The following is a 15,271-nucleotide window of genomic DNA, read 5'->3' on the forward strand; positions in this document are numbered from 1 at the left end:
TCCAACAACTCACTTCGGACCGAAAACGACTTTTTAACTTTATTCCGTGACAGTAGGTGTGCGCGTTTAACTTTTCCAATCCAAGAGGTGTTTAGAATTTCTTCAGGTGTCCCAACTACATCACCAACACATATCTGCCGCAAGTTGTCCAAGTTTCACTTGGAGACCACAAGTTGAATTCCATTATCATCGACATCATCCAGAAGCTCAGGTAGGTGAGGTGTATCTACAACACCTGCACACAAGCTTGCATGCACATCCTTTAGGCCTTGTTCTCATGGCACTTCCTTAACTGTTATTCGGGTGCACAGCAAAAACTATACTTGGAAAAACAAGGTAACATGCAATTAAACAGGTCAGCAAAAAACACAACTTTGTTTAGGATACGTAAACACACCACAAGGAGGACTGTTCAATAAAACCTTTGAATGGTAGACATATACACCCTTTAAATCACATACATCAAATGGACGGCCCGTTGGCCACTGTGAAGGGTTTTTTCGGCCCATTTGATGATCTTGATCCATTTTGTATCATAAAACAGGAATCAGTGTGTATTTGTCATCATTATGCGTTACTTCTCCTTGCACTTTAGTTTAATTGAAGTTTAGTAAATATATAAAATGTCTTTGAAGTAATTTTAGCACACCTTTGCTAAAACATCAAATATAGGTAGGCTTCTGATGGTGCCTGTATAATACCAGTTTGTTTCATGAAATATGTATGTAATGGGGACTTTATATCAAGTTAATTTGTCTTTTGTGCCTGTTGAAAATTAATGGTTACTGTTAGACCAAAAAGATAATATTTCTTTATTTATTTCATCATATGGAAATATTTGTTAGCTTTTTGGTAGGTCCAATTAGGTTTACTAGAATATGCGTCATTAAATTTTCTATCATTTGATCTGTCTGGCCCTTTGTGTCTGTCCCTTCCATCCGTTTGACTTCAACACCCCTGCTTTAAATAATGTACAATAATTGTGAGCATTTTGGCAATAAACGTAAAAGTATTGACCGCATTCTGAATGAAAAGACAAAATCTACAAAAAAGAATATTCTTTGAAACAAGCCACATTTACAATATGTGTATGTATGAATCCAACTCAATCCTAATCCTACCACATTGCATTGGTCCATTGAAAACATGCATTAAACCGTCTCTTTAAGGAAGAATAAACATGTGTAGTACTGGTTTCTAGTTTGACTGGAGATTTGTTGTAAGGTGGAAAGATGATTTCATTGTGCATGAAATGAGGCATTCAATTTAATACGACAAAATCAAATAAATAATAAATGTAAATAGTCTGCATTTATATAGCGCTTTTCAAGTCACTAAAGACCTTGCAAAGCGCTTTACAGTGTGCTTCACACTTAAACATTAATACACACTCACACAAATTAAAATATTGTTTGTTGAGTGCACCTATGTTGAAGCTCCAAATGAGAATAAAAACATGAATATGAAGCAAAAAAAATGAATAATTAAAATGGAATGTCCTTATCGAAATGGATAAATATGAGCAATTTTTTGCATATTCAAACAAATTTTACACCAGATCTCTTTTTAAACTGGTAATTTCCACAGAGCAAGAACATTCATCAATATCCCATATGATCAGTTCCTTTTTTAATGAGCTGATTTTTGAATAGGAAAACAAAAAGATCACACTGTACACAACAAACACAGGAACACACTTGAAAAAGTTGCAGAAATAAAGAGTGGATTTGTTCTAGTTGCATTTTCTTCAAGTTTCTTACAGAGTGTTTCTGTATTTTGGATTTCTCAATAACTGAATAGCTCGTAAATAGGTTACGCCCAGTTAATTCCTAACAGAAAACATACACTATTACTAAGGTAAAAGAGAGTGAAACAGAGAATAATTGTAGCAGGATGGAGAACAATGCTGAGTGCTATGAACATACACACACACGCACATGCACATTTAGAGGTCAAGCAATAGTCTATACTAGGAAGTAATATTGTTATCAAGTATCTCGGGACCACTTCTGAAAACCTTGAACATATGCACATAAGTATAAACATGCAAACCCACCGACAAACACACCTATCTACAGTAGGTATACGTGGAGATCTGGATCAGAGCTTTAAGGTATCCCCAAAACAGGAACTGAGGGGCATTAAAATAATATTCAAGTGTTGTCATGTTTATTTGTATAGGCCTTAATCACAGAGTCTCAAAGGGCTGCACAGACCACAGATTATTGCAAACCACATACTATTATTACACCATCCCCTGATCTAAAACCTACACGAGGGCAAGGAAAAGCTAAAAAAACCTCAATATAAGGAAAATGAAGAAGCTTTGAGAAGGGACGGCACATGAGGTAATCCCCTTCCAGGATGACCAGGCTGCAATGGATGTTGCAATAACAAATAATACACAGATATTGTCAACATAAAATATACGTTATTCATATGCTATGCAATAGAAGTGTGTTTTAAGCCTAGATTTAAATAGATAGACTGAGGTTGCAGATCTAATCTTAGGGGGAAGAGCATTCCACAGCACTGGGACCCGAACGGAGAATGCTCTCGAACCTGCGGATCTCTTCTTGGCTCTTGGGATCACTAGTAGACCAGCATTTTCAGAGCGAAGGCTCTGGACAGAACATAGGGCAAAATTAAATCTGAAAGATATGAGGGAGCAAGTCCATGCATGATTTTGTATTCTACCAACAGAACCTTAAAATCACATCTTGAGCCAACAGGGAGCCAATGCAGGTTAGCTAAAATCGGGGTAATGTGATCAAACTTTCTTGTCTTAGTTGAAAGCCTCGCTGCAGCATTTTGTACCAGCTGAAGGCTCTTGATTTTGGACTTTGGGAGACCGGAGAGTAGTGCATTACAGTAATTGAGACGGGAGGTAACGAACCCATGAATCATAATCTCCGCATCCGACTGAGACAGCATCAAGTAAAAATATATTGGACTAGTTTGCTGTCCATGTACTGTTTACTGTTTTTTTTAACCTCAAAACAATAAAAAATCTCAAATGAAGCTTATTTCAGGGCGATAAAAAATGACAAGGAGAATGATATATCAACTACATTCTTCCAAAGTTGAATTAATTTAACAAATGTCTTTACACAAATGCCTTTGTGAAAAAATAAATAAGAAAAACAATAAGATACAAAAACTGCCATTGTCTATCAAGCATTTGAAGTCATGCTCTCTACATTAATGCTAAAGAAACATATAATATGGACCGTGTGCTCCTTCTAAACCCTTTCACAATGATCAAACATGAGCAGCTGTTATGTTATCAAATGAAAACGTTTTCATAGATGAGTGGGTTGAGCTGGTACACAAATAGCAGCAAATTGAGTTGTGTATGTGTGTGTTTGTATGTGGGAGTGTATGTGGGAGTGAATGCTTCCCTTCCCAAGAGAGCATCGGGGATGAGTGTGGGAACCGAAAGTCGAGTCATACAAATATGGGGAAAAACACAAAATGTATATTTTTAAAACGGGTCAAACTAAGGGTTTCCCGAGTCTATGCAGACGAGGGCATCAAATTATTCAAACTCTTCCTTGTAATCACGATAAAAGATTAAAACAGCAACTTTAAAAATGATAAAAACTAAAAACTGCACAATTCTTATTAATGTATTTCCAAAATTTGGCCAATTTAAATTTTGAAATTTTCAGCCATGATGACAGCTAGACGAGTTTCTTTGTTCTTGGAGGTATTGCACCATCAGTGTGCAAAAAAGGCAAGTAATCATAAAATTGCTCTCAGCAACTTTATTCACTGGTGGAGGCAGTACTTCATACATTTCTCAATTAGCATAACAACATTACGCAGCTGCCTATTGGACAAGCACAACACAGCAGCAATTCTCATCTTTATTCTCATCCCAGCTAAGTTTGTGGTTTCATTCACCTGAAGGTCTGGCTCTTAACCCGGCCTACTTCACCAGCCATTGGCAGAGGCTTATTATGTAAATGAATCATGATATTAATATGGAGAAGCTAGTTCTGAAGAAGGACGGAGCTATTCTTACATTGTGTGATCGAATCAACATCTAGATCGCGAGATGAGACGGGTGAAAACATGTGCTGGGGTCAGCAGTTCCGTTGAGGTTTCATTAAAATATAACAGAATAGATACAGCTTAATATTCTGAGGTTGTGAGTACAGAACAAGGCTGTGTGGTTTCACAAGAGTGCTTTAAAAATGGCTGACAATCATTTATATACCTAATGGGTGGACACACTTAAGTCAGTGGAAGATTCCCAATGCACCAGCTTTAACCCAGTCCTTTGTCCAGACTGAATCCTCCTGGTGGTTTGATAAATTCAAGTCCTCCCTCCCAACTCTAAATCAGAACACCACTTAGAACAACGTAGACTGTGTAACAACTAAAAAGATTGATATGTTGAGACCGAGTGAATAAGAACATTAAAATACATGGATACTCATAGAGTGCATTAATTACCACCAAACGATTAACTTGATTAAAATATTGATGTGCGAATTTGAAACAAGTTGCAACTGCTTTGTACTCGAAGGTAAAAAGTGAGTTTGGCTGAAGGTTTGCCAGTATCCAAACAGCCAGCGAGGAAATCCATGGCAGACTGGAGTCTACTTGGAAACTTCCTGGAGGAAGTTCAGGAACACTCCACCTCTATTGGCAAGGTGTGCACACATACACACACACATACAGTATTTGAAATTCTTGACTCAAGTTTGAAGAATGTCTGCTGACTATTGTAAGTCAATTGCTCCCATTTTGTGTCTGTATCAATCTTGTCTTGAGATAAATACATTATGTTAAAAGGAGCCACATCTAGCCAAATCTACCTTTTGGCAATTTTAGAAATGCTAATTCCTCACTAAAAACCCAGTCGAGGATTTTCTTCTTTTCTTTTTTTTTTCGGTCCCAATCATCCATCTGAGAAAATTCCAGCACAACAAGAGTAAAACTAAAAATAAGCCCCAGACATTTGCCTTAGGAAGATATATTTTTGGCCAAGTGAGCGCCTTACTTCTGGATGACCACCTGAAAAAATTGAAATCTTTTGGTAGGAGAAAATTAATACCATTGCATCAAAGGTAATACATAACCATGTTACGGTGGTTCAACGCCTTGAGTTATTCTTTAAAAGAGCTTAAAATGAGAGGATATTTTCCCTTTAAAATGACTGAAAAAAAGACAAATTTAAACATGTATACATGGCATTTGAAAAAAACCTGAAGGGAAGGTGTACAGCACAATCATCGTCATAATGCATATAAACAATGTCTTTACATTACAATTTTTAGATGACTTTATTCATGTCCCTCACCACAATCGAAGTACTGTAGTCGGTTAGCCCTTGCTCCAAAAGCGTGGTTCCTTCCTGTGTTGCCTTTGTGTACACCAGAACCACTATTTTTATGCTTACACTATAAATGCATAAATGCAAATGAGGCTTTTTTTTGCCAACGTTATGATTTTTCATTTTTAGAATGAAATGTTCAAGTGAATTCAATATATTCACATCAAATTCGTTTTGCAGGTTAGCCAGTTACCTGTATACTTGATTTATATGAATATTAGCTCACACTTCATTTGATTTTTTTTCTTTTTCTCTTATAGATTTTGCATTTTCTTTTTATTAGAATTACAATTGTTTTTGGTTACAACAATATTAGACATGGAACTTAGGAATATTTATAAGGTAGTGCTTGGAGACTGGTCTAACTTGTAGGTGCAACAGAACAATAGTGCAATGAAAAAGTAGTGCAATGGTATTTACCAACAAAATAATTCCAAAATAAGTTGAAATATAAGATATGAATACCCATTTTTCTGCACATTGGACAAGATTTTTAGTTTTTCACGGTCCTGTGTGCCTGCTAGTCCTTGTTTCAAGGTAACGGTGGTGCCTACATGAGGGCACTGGGATAAAGAGTTGGTATATGTTCAATAAGTCTATCAATCAATCAAGAAGAAAATATCCCAAGAGAAAAATGAGCATACGCATAAAGCCTCAGATAAAAAATAACAGGTTTACATCAATGTTAATTTGTTTTGAAAAGGAGCAAATCAAATCTATTAATCAGACTATGGAGCAGTTTCACGTTTGCATACAATTGTGAAGTCACGTGATAGATATCCAATGGTGAGGCAAATCACCTGTTAACACAATTAAAACCTGTTGCTAATGAAATGGCCATTTTCAGTTCCTGCAAAGTCTTAGGATGTTTACGTGTGACAGGGACAACCAAGAAGACCATTGAATCAACTAGTATAGCCACAGAGAAAGCCAATAGGCGGTTATAGCTCTAATGGGCAGATCCATGGACTGCAACTGGAACGCAAGCCGAGGCTTGATCAACCTCGGCTGATGTTGTGTCTGATGTTGCGAGACCCTAAACACCCGATGAACCTGGCAAACATCACTGATGGTGTGTCGCAGTTGCATCCAGGATATCTTTCCTTCAAGTCGAGTGATCATTTACATGGCTTTATTAAACAGTACTATTGGCAATATCCTGTTCTTAATGTTCCTTAGCTGTCAACGTACTGATTCAAAAACAGTTGTATGGTCATAAAGAAACAAACCGGAGATTTGTGCTCGAACGGTTGCAGGTGTGGTTAACCATCCTGTTCATCTTCCGCATCCTGGTCCTGGGGACTGCGGCCGAGTCTTCTTGGGGTGACGAGCAGGAAGACTTCAACTGTGACACGGAGCAACCAGGCTGCGAGAACGTTTGTTACGACAGAGCCTTTCCCATCGCACACATACGATACTGGGTATGAGTTTGGCTTGCCGGTTAGCAGAAATCTAGAACAAAACGTCGTTTTCCCTAAACTAAGAGAGATACATTGTAAATTTTTGGACATGTCGTATGGCAATTTGTGTCAAAAATTAACTTGTACGATGTACAAACATTAAACAGTGTACAAAAATGAATTACTTCAACAACAACAGCTGTTTCAAAACAAAAGTGAAGAAAGTAAAACCAAAAAAGCAGCAATGTAACAAAACCACAATTACAGTGAAACAATGTCACAAGACAACTAAAATGCTGTATTTTCAGGACTATAGTGTGCATCCAAAACCCCCAAATTTGCCAGAGATTTAAAAGTGCGCATTTTAATCTAGTACGCCTTTTATATATTCGTAAATACGGTAAATATATTTGCCAGGTCGTTGTCGTCCCTGATGAGGCCCACCCCGGTTGTGTCGTCCGCAAACTTCACGATGTGGTTTGTGGCTGATCGAGGGAAGCAGTTGTGTGTCATCAGGGTGAACAGCAGGGGGCTCAGGGCACAGCCTTGGGGGGAGCCCGTGCTGAGGGTGATGACATCAGAGATGTTCTGACCAAGCCGCATTGACTGGGGTCTGTCAGTGAGGAAGTCCAGCAGCCAGTTCGGCAGGGGGGTGTCGAAGCCCAGGAGTCTCAGTTTGTCTACCAAGGGTTGTGGGATGATGGTGTTGAATGCTGAACTGAAGTCCCAGAATAGAATCTGCACATGGGTGTTCTTCTCCTCTAAGTGTGTAAGGCTCAGGTGAAGAGCAGAGGAGATGGCATCCCCGGTGGAGCAGTTTGTCCGGTAGGCAAACTAAACGGGGTCCAGTGAGGAGGGGAGACTGGAGGTGATGTGCTCTTTAGCCAGTCTCTCAAAGCACTTCATTATGATAGGAGTCAGTGCAACGGGCCGGTAGTCGTTCAGTGATGAGATCTGGGGATTCCTTGGCACTGGGATGATGGTGGCAATCTTGAAGCATGATGGTACCATGGTTTGGTCTAGCGAGGTGTTGAAAATGTCTGTTAGGACACAAGCCAGATGATCGGCGCACTCCCTAAGGACCCGCCCTGGAATTTTGTCAGGGCCTGGAGCCTTGCGTGTGTTGACCCTTTCAAGGTCTTCCTCACGTCAGTTGAGTCCAGGAGGAGTGCTGTTTCGTCCTGATGTGGAACCGCTTTCACTGCATGGGTGCCATTTTGTGCCTCAAACCTCCCAAATAAGTTGTTGAGGTCATTCAGGAAGTCCATGCTAGTGTCCCCCACTGGGGTGGTTGTTGGCTTGTAGCTGGTGATGGCCTGAATGCCTTTCCACATATTGTGCAAATGAGTGAAATCAATTGGATCAAATGTAAAGGTATAATGTGTGTATGATCTTATGACAACATTATTATTGTGATAGTAAGATGGAAGGCAGTATCGATATAAGGAGGATAGTATGGATCAGATCCAGGTACTTGCTCAATGTTGAGAATATTGATTTGGATCGATCCGCCCACCCTTAGTTGTAGTACATGTTGTTGTCAAGTGTCAATACTGTCAAATGTTGAGCATTCAGAAGCTTTTGAACTTGTCCCTCCAGGTGCTGCAGATCGTCTTTGTGTCCACGCCCAGCCTGGTTTACATGGGCCACGCAATGCACACCGTGCGCCGGGAAGAGAAACGGCGCAGCCGAGAGGAAGACGACCCGGGCGAGGAGGACGACACAGATGACCCAGGGGGAGGCGAGGAGGATGAGGAGCAGGGAAACAAAGACTGCAAGGAATCGGAAAAGGCCAAGAAATTGCGGCCCTCTGGAAAGGTGCGCCTGAAGGGGGCACTGTTGCAGACGTACGTGCTGAGCATCCTTATCAGGAGCATCATGGAGGTAGGTGAATAGTTACTCTGTTTGCAGCTTATTGTAGGCCGCTGCATCTTGCTGGTATCAGTTGTTCTTTTTTTCAAAGTAAAGTTTCCAGACCAAGATGGTAGCAAAATCGATACCAAAATGGATACAATGGCCCCTTTTACAAACGAGATTAATATGTCCCCGGATGGAGCATATATCTCGAATTTCTTTTATTTTATATGTCCCCATAAGAAATAATTGAAAATCAATTGATCCATTCCCAGCCATTCAAAATCACCCAAATTAACCCTAAAAAAGCTGTAAGCATATCCCTGATTACTAAAAAGCCAATTAAACAGTAATTTGTACATAAACACACAATGATAAGATAAATAAGATAATATTAACAAAATAAAATGCAATATTATCATGAGCACTTACCGTGGAAGAAGTCGGCAGTTGATAACTGTATGAGAATTGAATGCGCGTGGATTCTCTGTATGATACAACAGCAGCTATATTGTAAGTGCATTGTGACAATAGTGGAATCGGCCAAGCATCTCTGGCTACGGTGCCCTGCACTCCAGTCTGCCCGATACCACCGCCAGCTGGGATTCTCCTTCGGAGAACTACGGAGCCTCCCACAAGCGAGTCTAGCTACTAAGGATTATCCTTAGGCGCCTTGAGTGACTCAACAACAACAACAACAACAACAACAACAACAACAGCAGTGGCTTTACTTTGTAGTCACTGCTGGCATTAGCACACAATGCTAATGTTAGAAAATCTTGCATGGGCTTGTTGCCAGGAAGCTTTTTCTCCTCAGCAGTGATGAATTCCCTCTTTTAGAAAAAAAGGCCCTTCTCAAGGCAGTCTAACACTTTCTAGAGGATGTAAACTTGTTCTAAAATTAAGGAAGCAAAACACTGCATGAACCCTTTCCCGGCTTTTGTATCTGCGCTCACTGCTTAATGCAGTACCACAGAGTGTATACTTGTCCATATCGAGCACTCGGCCTTATAATTGTACCGTCTGGAAATTATCGTAATTTCGATTTGCTCTTGAATGCCGGGCAAAATCTTAACCCTAGGTCTCACTATCACCCTCTGCTATGAGGCAAGAGAATTGCTTGCCTTAGACTGCATCTGCAGACGCTCAGCTCAGTAATATGTTGCATACTACCGGTAATAGTAATAATAATAACAATTATCTTATCATTTTAAAAAATCAGCAATTTTGAAAACGAAAGTCCAAAAATTGTGGAGTTGAATGAAAAAGAACTTCAACACTGAATACATACAGTATAAACATTTAATATATCTTAATAAATTCAATGTGCTAATCCCCCTGACTACACCTCACTCTGTAAAGAACCTTACTTTAGTGTATTCTCACATGCAGGTGGTGTTTCTCTGCCTTCAGTACTTTCTGTACGGAATCTTCCTCCACCCTCTCTATGTGTGCAAGGTAAAAACAAACAAAACAGCTTGATAGTGATTATAGTGTAATTTCTCAGCCATTAAGTACTAACACTGGTTTGTGTGTGTGTGTGTGTGTGTGTGTGTGTGTGTGAATGGTTAGGCATGGCCATGTCCACACTTGGTCAACTGTTACGTGTCGCGGCCCACAGAGAAGAACGTCTTCATTGTTTTCATGTTGGCCGTTTCAGGTGTGTCCCTTGTCCTCAGCGTGCTGGAGCTCCATCACTTGGCCTGGAGGCACTGCTGCAGGTGCACAGAGAAAACAATATTTTTTTTTCCTTTTGTTTTTTTTCCCAAACTTGCACAGATTTCGAATTATTCACCCCTACACAACATAAAAGTATTTTCAATTAAATGTCTTGTTTTTTTTCAGTTGAATATCTGGACCGATATCAGTGTTCTCGTTTGCCCACGTCCCTGCGTCCTAGATGCATCATTTTTGCTGGGGACGCATAGAGTCAAGTCGACGTGCGTCCCCGGGACGCAACTTTTTTGACACAAAATTGTCATTTTTACTCGATTACATTTTTTTTTAAACAAAGATTTACCGCACTCCAAACTTTTCATCAGGCAGATCCGCCATTGTTGTTTTGGTCTCACGGTTCGAGTTTTCGTCTGCACGCAGATCTCGGAAAACGGGATCTCGTTGTTTCGAGATTACGTCATTGTTGTGGTGGTTGTCATCGAGGGAAAGTGAAGGCTAAGTATGCCTCCGAAAAAAGTTAGTATTAGGTGAAAATCAACACAAAATTGGTCATTTCTTCAGTGTCAGTAATAAGTCGAAACTTAATGCAGAAAATGATAACAACAGCAATAATTCCGGCACGAAAAAGCGGCGGAGAAATTCTTTGGAAGATCGCGAAGGCAAGGAAAACACGTGTGTTGAAGCCAACGATTCGACGGAGAAAACAAACAAAAGAATAGTCCTAGCAAGGACTTTTCTGCCAAAATGGACTCAATTATATTCCTGGTTACGCTACGAGGAGGATGATAATGGATTGGACCTTGAGAAGGCATTACAACTGTGGCGGGACAGCAAACCACGAGGAATATATGAATTGGAAAATCTGAAGTGATAACTTGCTTTGTATTACCAATTAACCGTGATGATTAAAACTGCACGAATATATAGACTAATATTTCAGCAATACTATTTTGTATAATGTACATTATTTTTGTGAAGTGAGAAATCTGAAGTGATAACTGCTTTGTATTATCAATTAACTGTGATGATTAAAACTGAATGAATATTCGCGCCTCGGCCGAGTCATACCTAAGACTTATAACATTGGTAAAATGGCGGCGCCCTCTGTTGGCTGCGGCTGCATCGGCTCGCTACAACGGGTCAGGTGTATCGACATTTCGTTCTGTGTACATTGTTACAAAGAATGACAATACAAAGGAAATTATTATTATTATTATTATTATTATATTATATATTTGTCGCCAATTTACAATGTCAACCTCGATAACACTAAATTTTGGGGACCCATACATCTCTGTTGGGACCCACAGACTTTTGAGCATGCGAGTCCCCTGGAACCATCACTTTTCACAGATAAAATGAACACTGCGGTATCCTTGTTATACAATGTTTTCCCGCAAATTCTACATTTTCAGGGACTAAAATGCGCACTGAAGTATAAAGCAAACCCCCCAAACACAGTATTTTTTATATTTTTCATATATAAGGCACACTGGACTATAAGGTGCGTGGAATTAGAATTATACTAAGAGCTGGGGTTGCACAAAAATAATCAGGCTTCCAACTTAGATTATGGCAGGTTGCACACCCAGTTCTACTGGACCACTAAGGATACAATGTAGCTGACTCTTGAAAAGGCTTTAGATTTTATCTCATCATCACTTATTTTTAGTCATTGTACCAAATTGTTGGTGGTATTATTGGACCGGGACGCAAGAATGTTGTGAGACATTAAACTGGTCCGTGGTACAGAAAATGCTGGAGACTTGTACGGCTTAGTCCCCCATACAGCCCTTGTTGTGAAATTATGGTCAGTGATAACATTTATCGATTGATCAAGACTTGCAATAATTGTAACACATTTTGTCCGCATATAAGGCACACCAGCTTATAAGGCTCATGTTTCTAGCCAATTTGGGGGTTTTGGGCAGACCTTACAGTCTGGCAAATACAGTATAATGTTTTCTGACAAACATATCCAACAAAGCATATTCTCTGACTTTGCAGACGCTTTTTTACATCAAAGAAGTCGGAGATCTCCAAGGAGTCTCTTCAACCCAAACAGGTCTTGTCTCCATCTCCAACGTCGCCGCCCTCCACCCCGCCACCCGATTTCAGCCAGTGTGTGATTGGATCCTCGCACTTCCTAGCCCTGCCCTTCCCAAACCACCGGCTGGCTCATCAGCAAAACTCTGTGAACATGGCAGCCGAACAGCACAAGATGGCAGCGAGCGCTGATGGAAACCTGCTGCAACTTGACTGCTACTCGGCTGCTTGGCATGGCGCTGCAGATGTGGCCTGCTACGACGCCGCCAACTGCTTGGGGATCCAGAATAGTACGGGCACCGAGCGGCTGCTGCAGGGTGCAGCCGATGCCGTTGCATGCCCAAAGGATAAACGTAGACTAAGCAAAACTAGCGGCGCGAGCAGCCGAACGCGAGCCGACGATCTCGCCATCTGACAACGCGGTTGATTCCGCTGCCGGCTTGAACTTGTGATGCGCCTTATCAACACTGAGGCCCTTCATGCAGAAGCCTTGGAGCGGAATTCCACTCTTTGGGCCTGACCCTCTTGTCATAAAACTGACTAAGCCATTTTTTTAAGTTTTAAAAAGACAAAAAAAGCATGGTTGTCTGGAAGTCATCAACACAGTTATGACCATGAGAAGCATTACAAATCACCGTCCCTAATACCTCTAACACGCCGCAAACAATATCAAAGCCGAAGAACTTCACAACACTTGGACCACTTCGCAGTAAATAATTATTTTCTTTTTTGACATTGATAACAAGTAGTGAACATTGTTAACAATATTTGAAATGCTACTCTGAGATAAATACGTAATAAAAGAGAAAAAAGAGAAAAATGTCAGGAAAATAGAAAAAATCCTCACATGTTTGCGCTTTGAGACTAGCCTATATTGTAAGTGCATTGTAACAATAGTGGAATAAAATATTTCAATTAAATTTAGCATCAACAAAATTTCAGAATAAGTAGAGAAATAAGATATAAATACCCATTGCTCCAGGGACAATTCTAGGTTCAGAGCTGAGCACTCAGAGTGTCGAATGCAACTTGCACTCGATTCAATGCAGCTAATATCTGTTGATAAAAAAGTCATGGTATTGGTTGGTAAAATAGCTGTTCAGCATAACCACTGTATAACGTACTCTCACTGTAATACCCCGGAATCTCCACAGACCATGCCGCAAGTGACACTGGCCGAGCAGAAGAGAATCGGGGAGGGGGGCAGGAGCGGTGCTAGGAATCAAATGGACTGAACCATTTTATTTTAGTGGAGTTTTTCTGATGCAACGTTGTTTACCTTTATTATTATTATTATTTTTTTACTTTTTTAAAATCCATTTTTATCCAGCCTTTTCAATCACATGCAAGCCCATTCTGTCCTTTATTAAAGAAAAGAGAGTTTTATAAAAAGCAACAGGCTGGTTAAGCGCATACATTGGTCTATATATAGGCAAGCTATATCTTATTCATAGTCTTGTGCACTTTTTTATTAGAATTAGAATTTGAACTGCCTTTGTTATCATTGATAACAACACAGTGAACAATGTTTACGAGATTAGACATGGCACTCCAGGATAAGCACGTATTATAGACTTAAAAGAGAGACTAAGGTGAAAAGAATGAAAGGATAATTAGGCAAACGTTTACAAGGTAGTGGTTGGAGACTGGATATGTTGTAGGTGCATTGAAATAATAGTGCAAAGAAAAATAGTGCAATTACATTTATTAGCAACAAAATTCCAAAATCATTTGATAAATAAAATAAGAACAACTATTTCCTCAACATAAGCAAGATATATATTTTTCACAAGTGGAAATGTTTAAATCTAAGCTTAAAACTCACTTCTGTTATTTATGAGTGTGTCAAATGTATATATTTTGTGTTGATGTAAGATGGTGGAATCAAACCTCTGTCAAAATTGGTGTGAGAAATAAAAAGTTAAAAAAAAAAACCTCACTTCTACTCTATAGCATATGTATAACCTAAACTGCTTATGTGTAATAACCTGTGATGCCCTTTAAAACTCTTTGTGATTAAGGGCTATACAAATAAAAATGACTTGACTTGACTTGACAATCTGATGTGCTTGGAAGAAAACTGTCTCTGACCCTTTTAGTCCTTGTTTTAAGGGACCTGTAGCACCTGAGAGGAAATCAGGTCGAAGAGGTGGTAGCCAGATGAGTCCTTTATAACAATGTTGGCCCTTCTGCCGTACCGCAAGCCGGCAATGTCCTCGAGACTAGGCAGAGAGAAACCAATCATTTTCTGGGTTGTGTCAATGACTCTCTATATGGTTTTCCTGTCTGCTGCCATGCATCCCCCCAAAAAACACCTATGCTGTAGGAAAAACACACAGGATTTAACAAAACGCATCTCAGTAATATTCAGGATGGTGTTTTCCCCAATGGAATCAAAAGTTCTCCCGCCAGTTACAACAAATGCTGCATTTGGCTTTAAAAATTCAATTAGCAGTTATTTTACACGCTTGATTATGAAGCCCATCTGGACCAACAAAATAAACAAGATGGAGAGTGTGTATTATCCCTTTTATGGCATGTCGTATGGGCTTTTATCATGGAAAATCTGGAAAATGAGCCTCAGCTTTGCTGGGGAGAAAAAAAAGAATTCCCTTGACCCACCTGGGAATTTGAAATTACTACAATGAGAAACTTGACAACATCTGGAAATTGGCCGCAGAGGATCAAACTTGAATGAATGTTGATTTTCCACTTTTTTTACCTTTTCATCATATTAATATTATTACTATTATTATAAATGTCTGCTTTTTTGTACAGTTAAACGTTAAAAAATTGTGACACATTTGCTACTTAAGTGTATCCATCAATCACAACTGTTATCAAAATAATTTTGTTTAATAAACTTTTTTTCTCGTTTTTTTTTAATAAACAAATCATTTCTACCAGTTAATTATCGTGTTAATATGACTGTGTTATTTTAAATGATATT

At 39.5% G+C, this 15,271-nt stretch overlaps 1 protein-coding gene across 1 annotated transcript; it reads left to right on the plus strand.

Moving 5' to 3' along the window:
* Window positions 1-14,372, plus strand: LOC148353893 (gap junction alpha-5 protein-like). Its single transcript, XM_088352034.1, has 7 exons — window positions 1-211; window positions 4,535-4,661; window positions 6,601-6,765; window positions 8,344-8,628; window positions 9,991-10,056; window positions 10,171-10,319; window positions 12,283-14,372. Exons 2-7 carry the CDS (start codon window positions 4,593-4,595, stop codon window positions 12,734-12,736), a joined length of 1,188 nt encoding a protein of 395 aa, XP_088208160.1. The 5' UTR covers window positions 1-211; window positions 4,535-4,592; the 3' UTR covers window positions 12,737-14,372.
* Window positions 14,373-15,271: the final 899 nt, after the last annotated feature.

Source organism: Urocampus carinirostris, chromosome 13, assembly GCF_059441175.1.
Source record: "Urocampus carinirostris isolate Australia breed hairy pipefish chromosome 13, RoL_Ucar_1.0, whole genome shotgun sequence".
Classification (NCBI taxonomy): Eukaryota; Metazoa; Chordata; class Actinopteri; order Syngnathiformes; family Syngnathidae; genus Urocampus; species Urocampus carinirostris.

What these genes read in the sequence shown, in the direction of transcription:
- LOC148353893 (XM_088352034.1), top strand. Translation starts at nt 4,593, where the DNA reads ATGGCAGACTGGAGTCTACTTGGAAACTTCCTGGAGGAAGTTCAGGAA. An exon ending in ACTCCACCTCTATTGGCAAG is followed by an intron (nt 4,662 to 6,600) that starts GTGTGCACACAT and finishes GAACGGTTGCAG; the next exon opens with GTGTGGTTAACCATCCTGTT. An exon ending in GCCTGGAGGCACTGCTGCAG is followed by an intron (nt 10,320 to 12,282) that starts GTGCACAGAGAA and finishes CTGACTTTGCAG; the next exon opens with ACGCTTTTTTACATCAAAGA.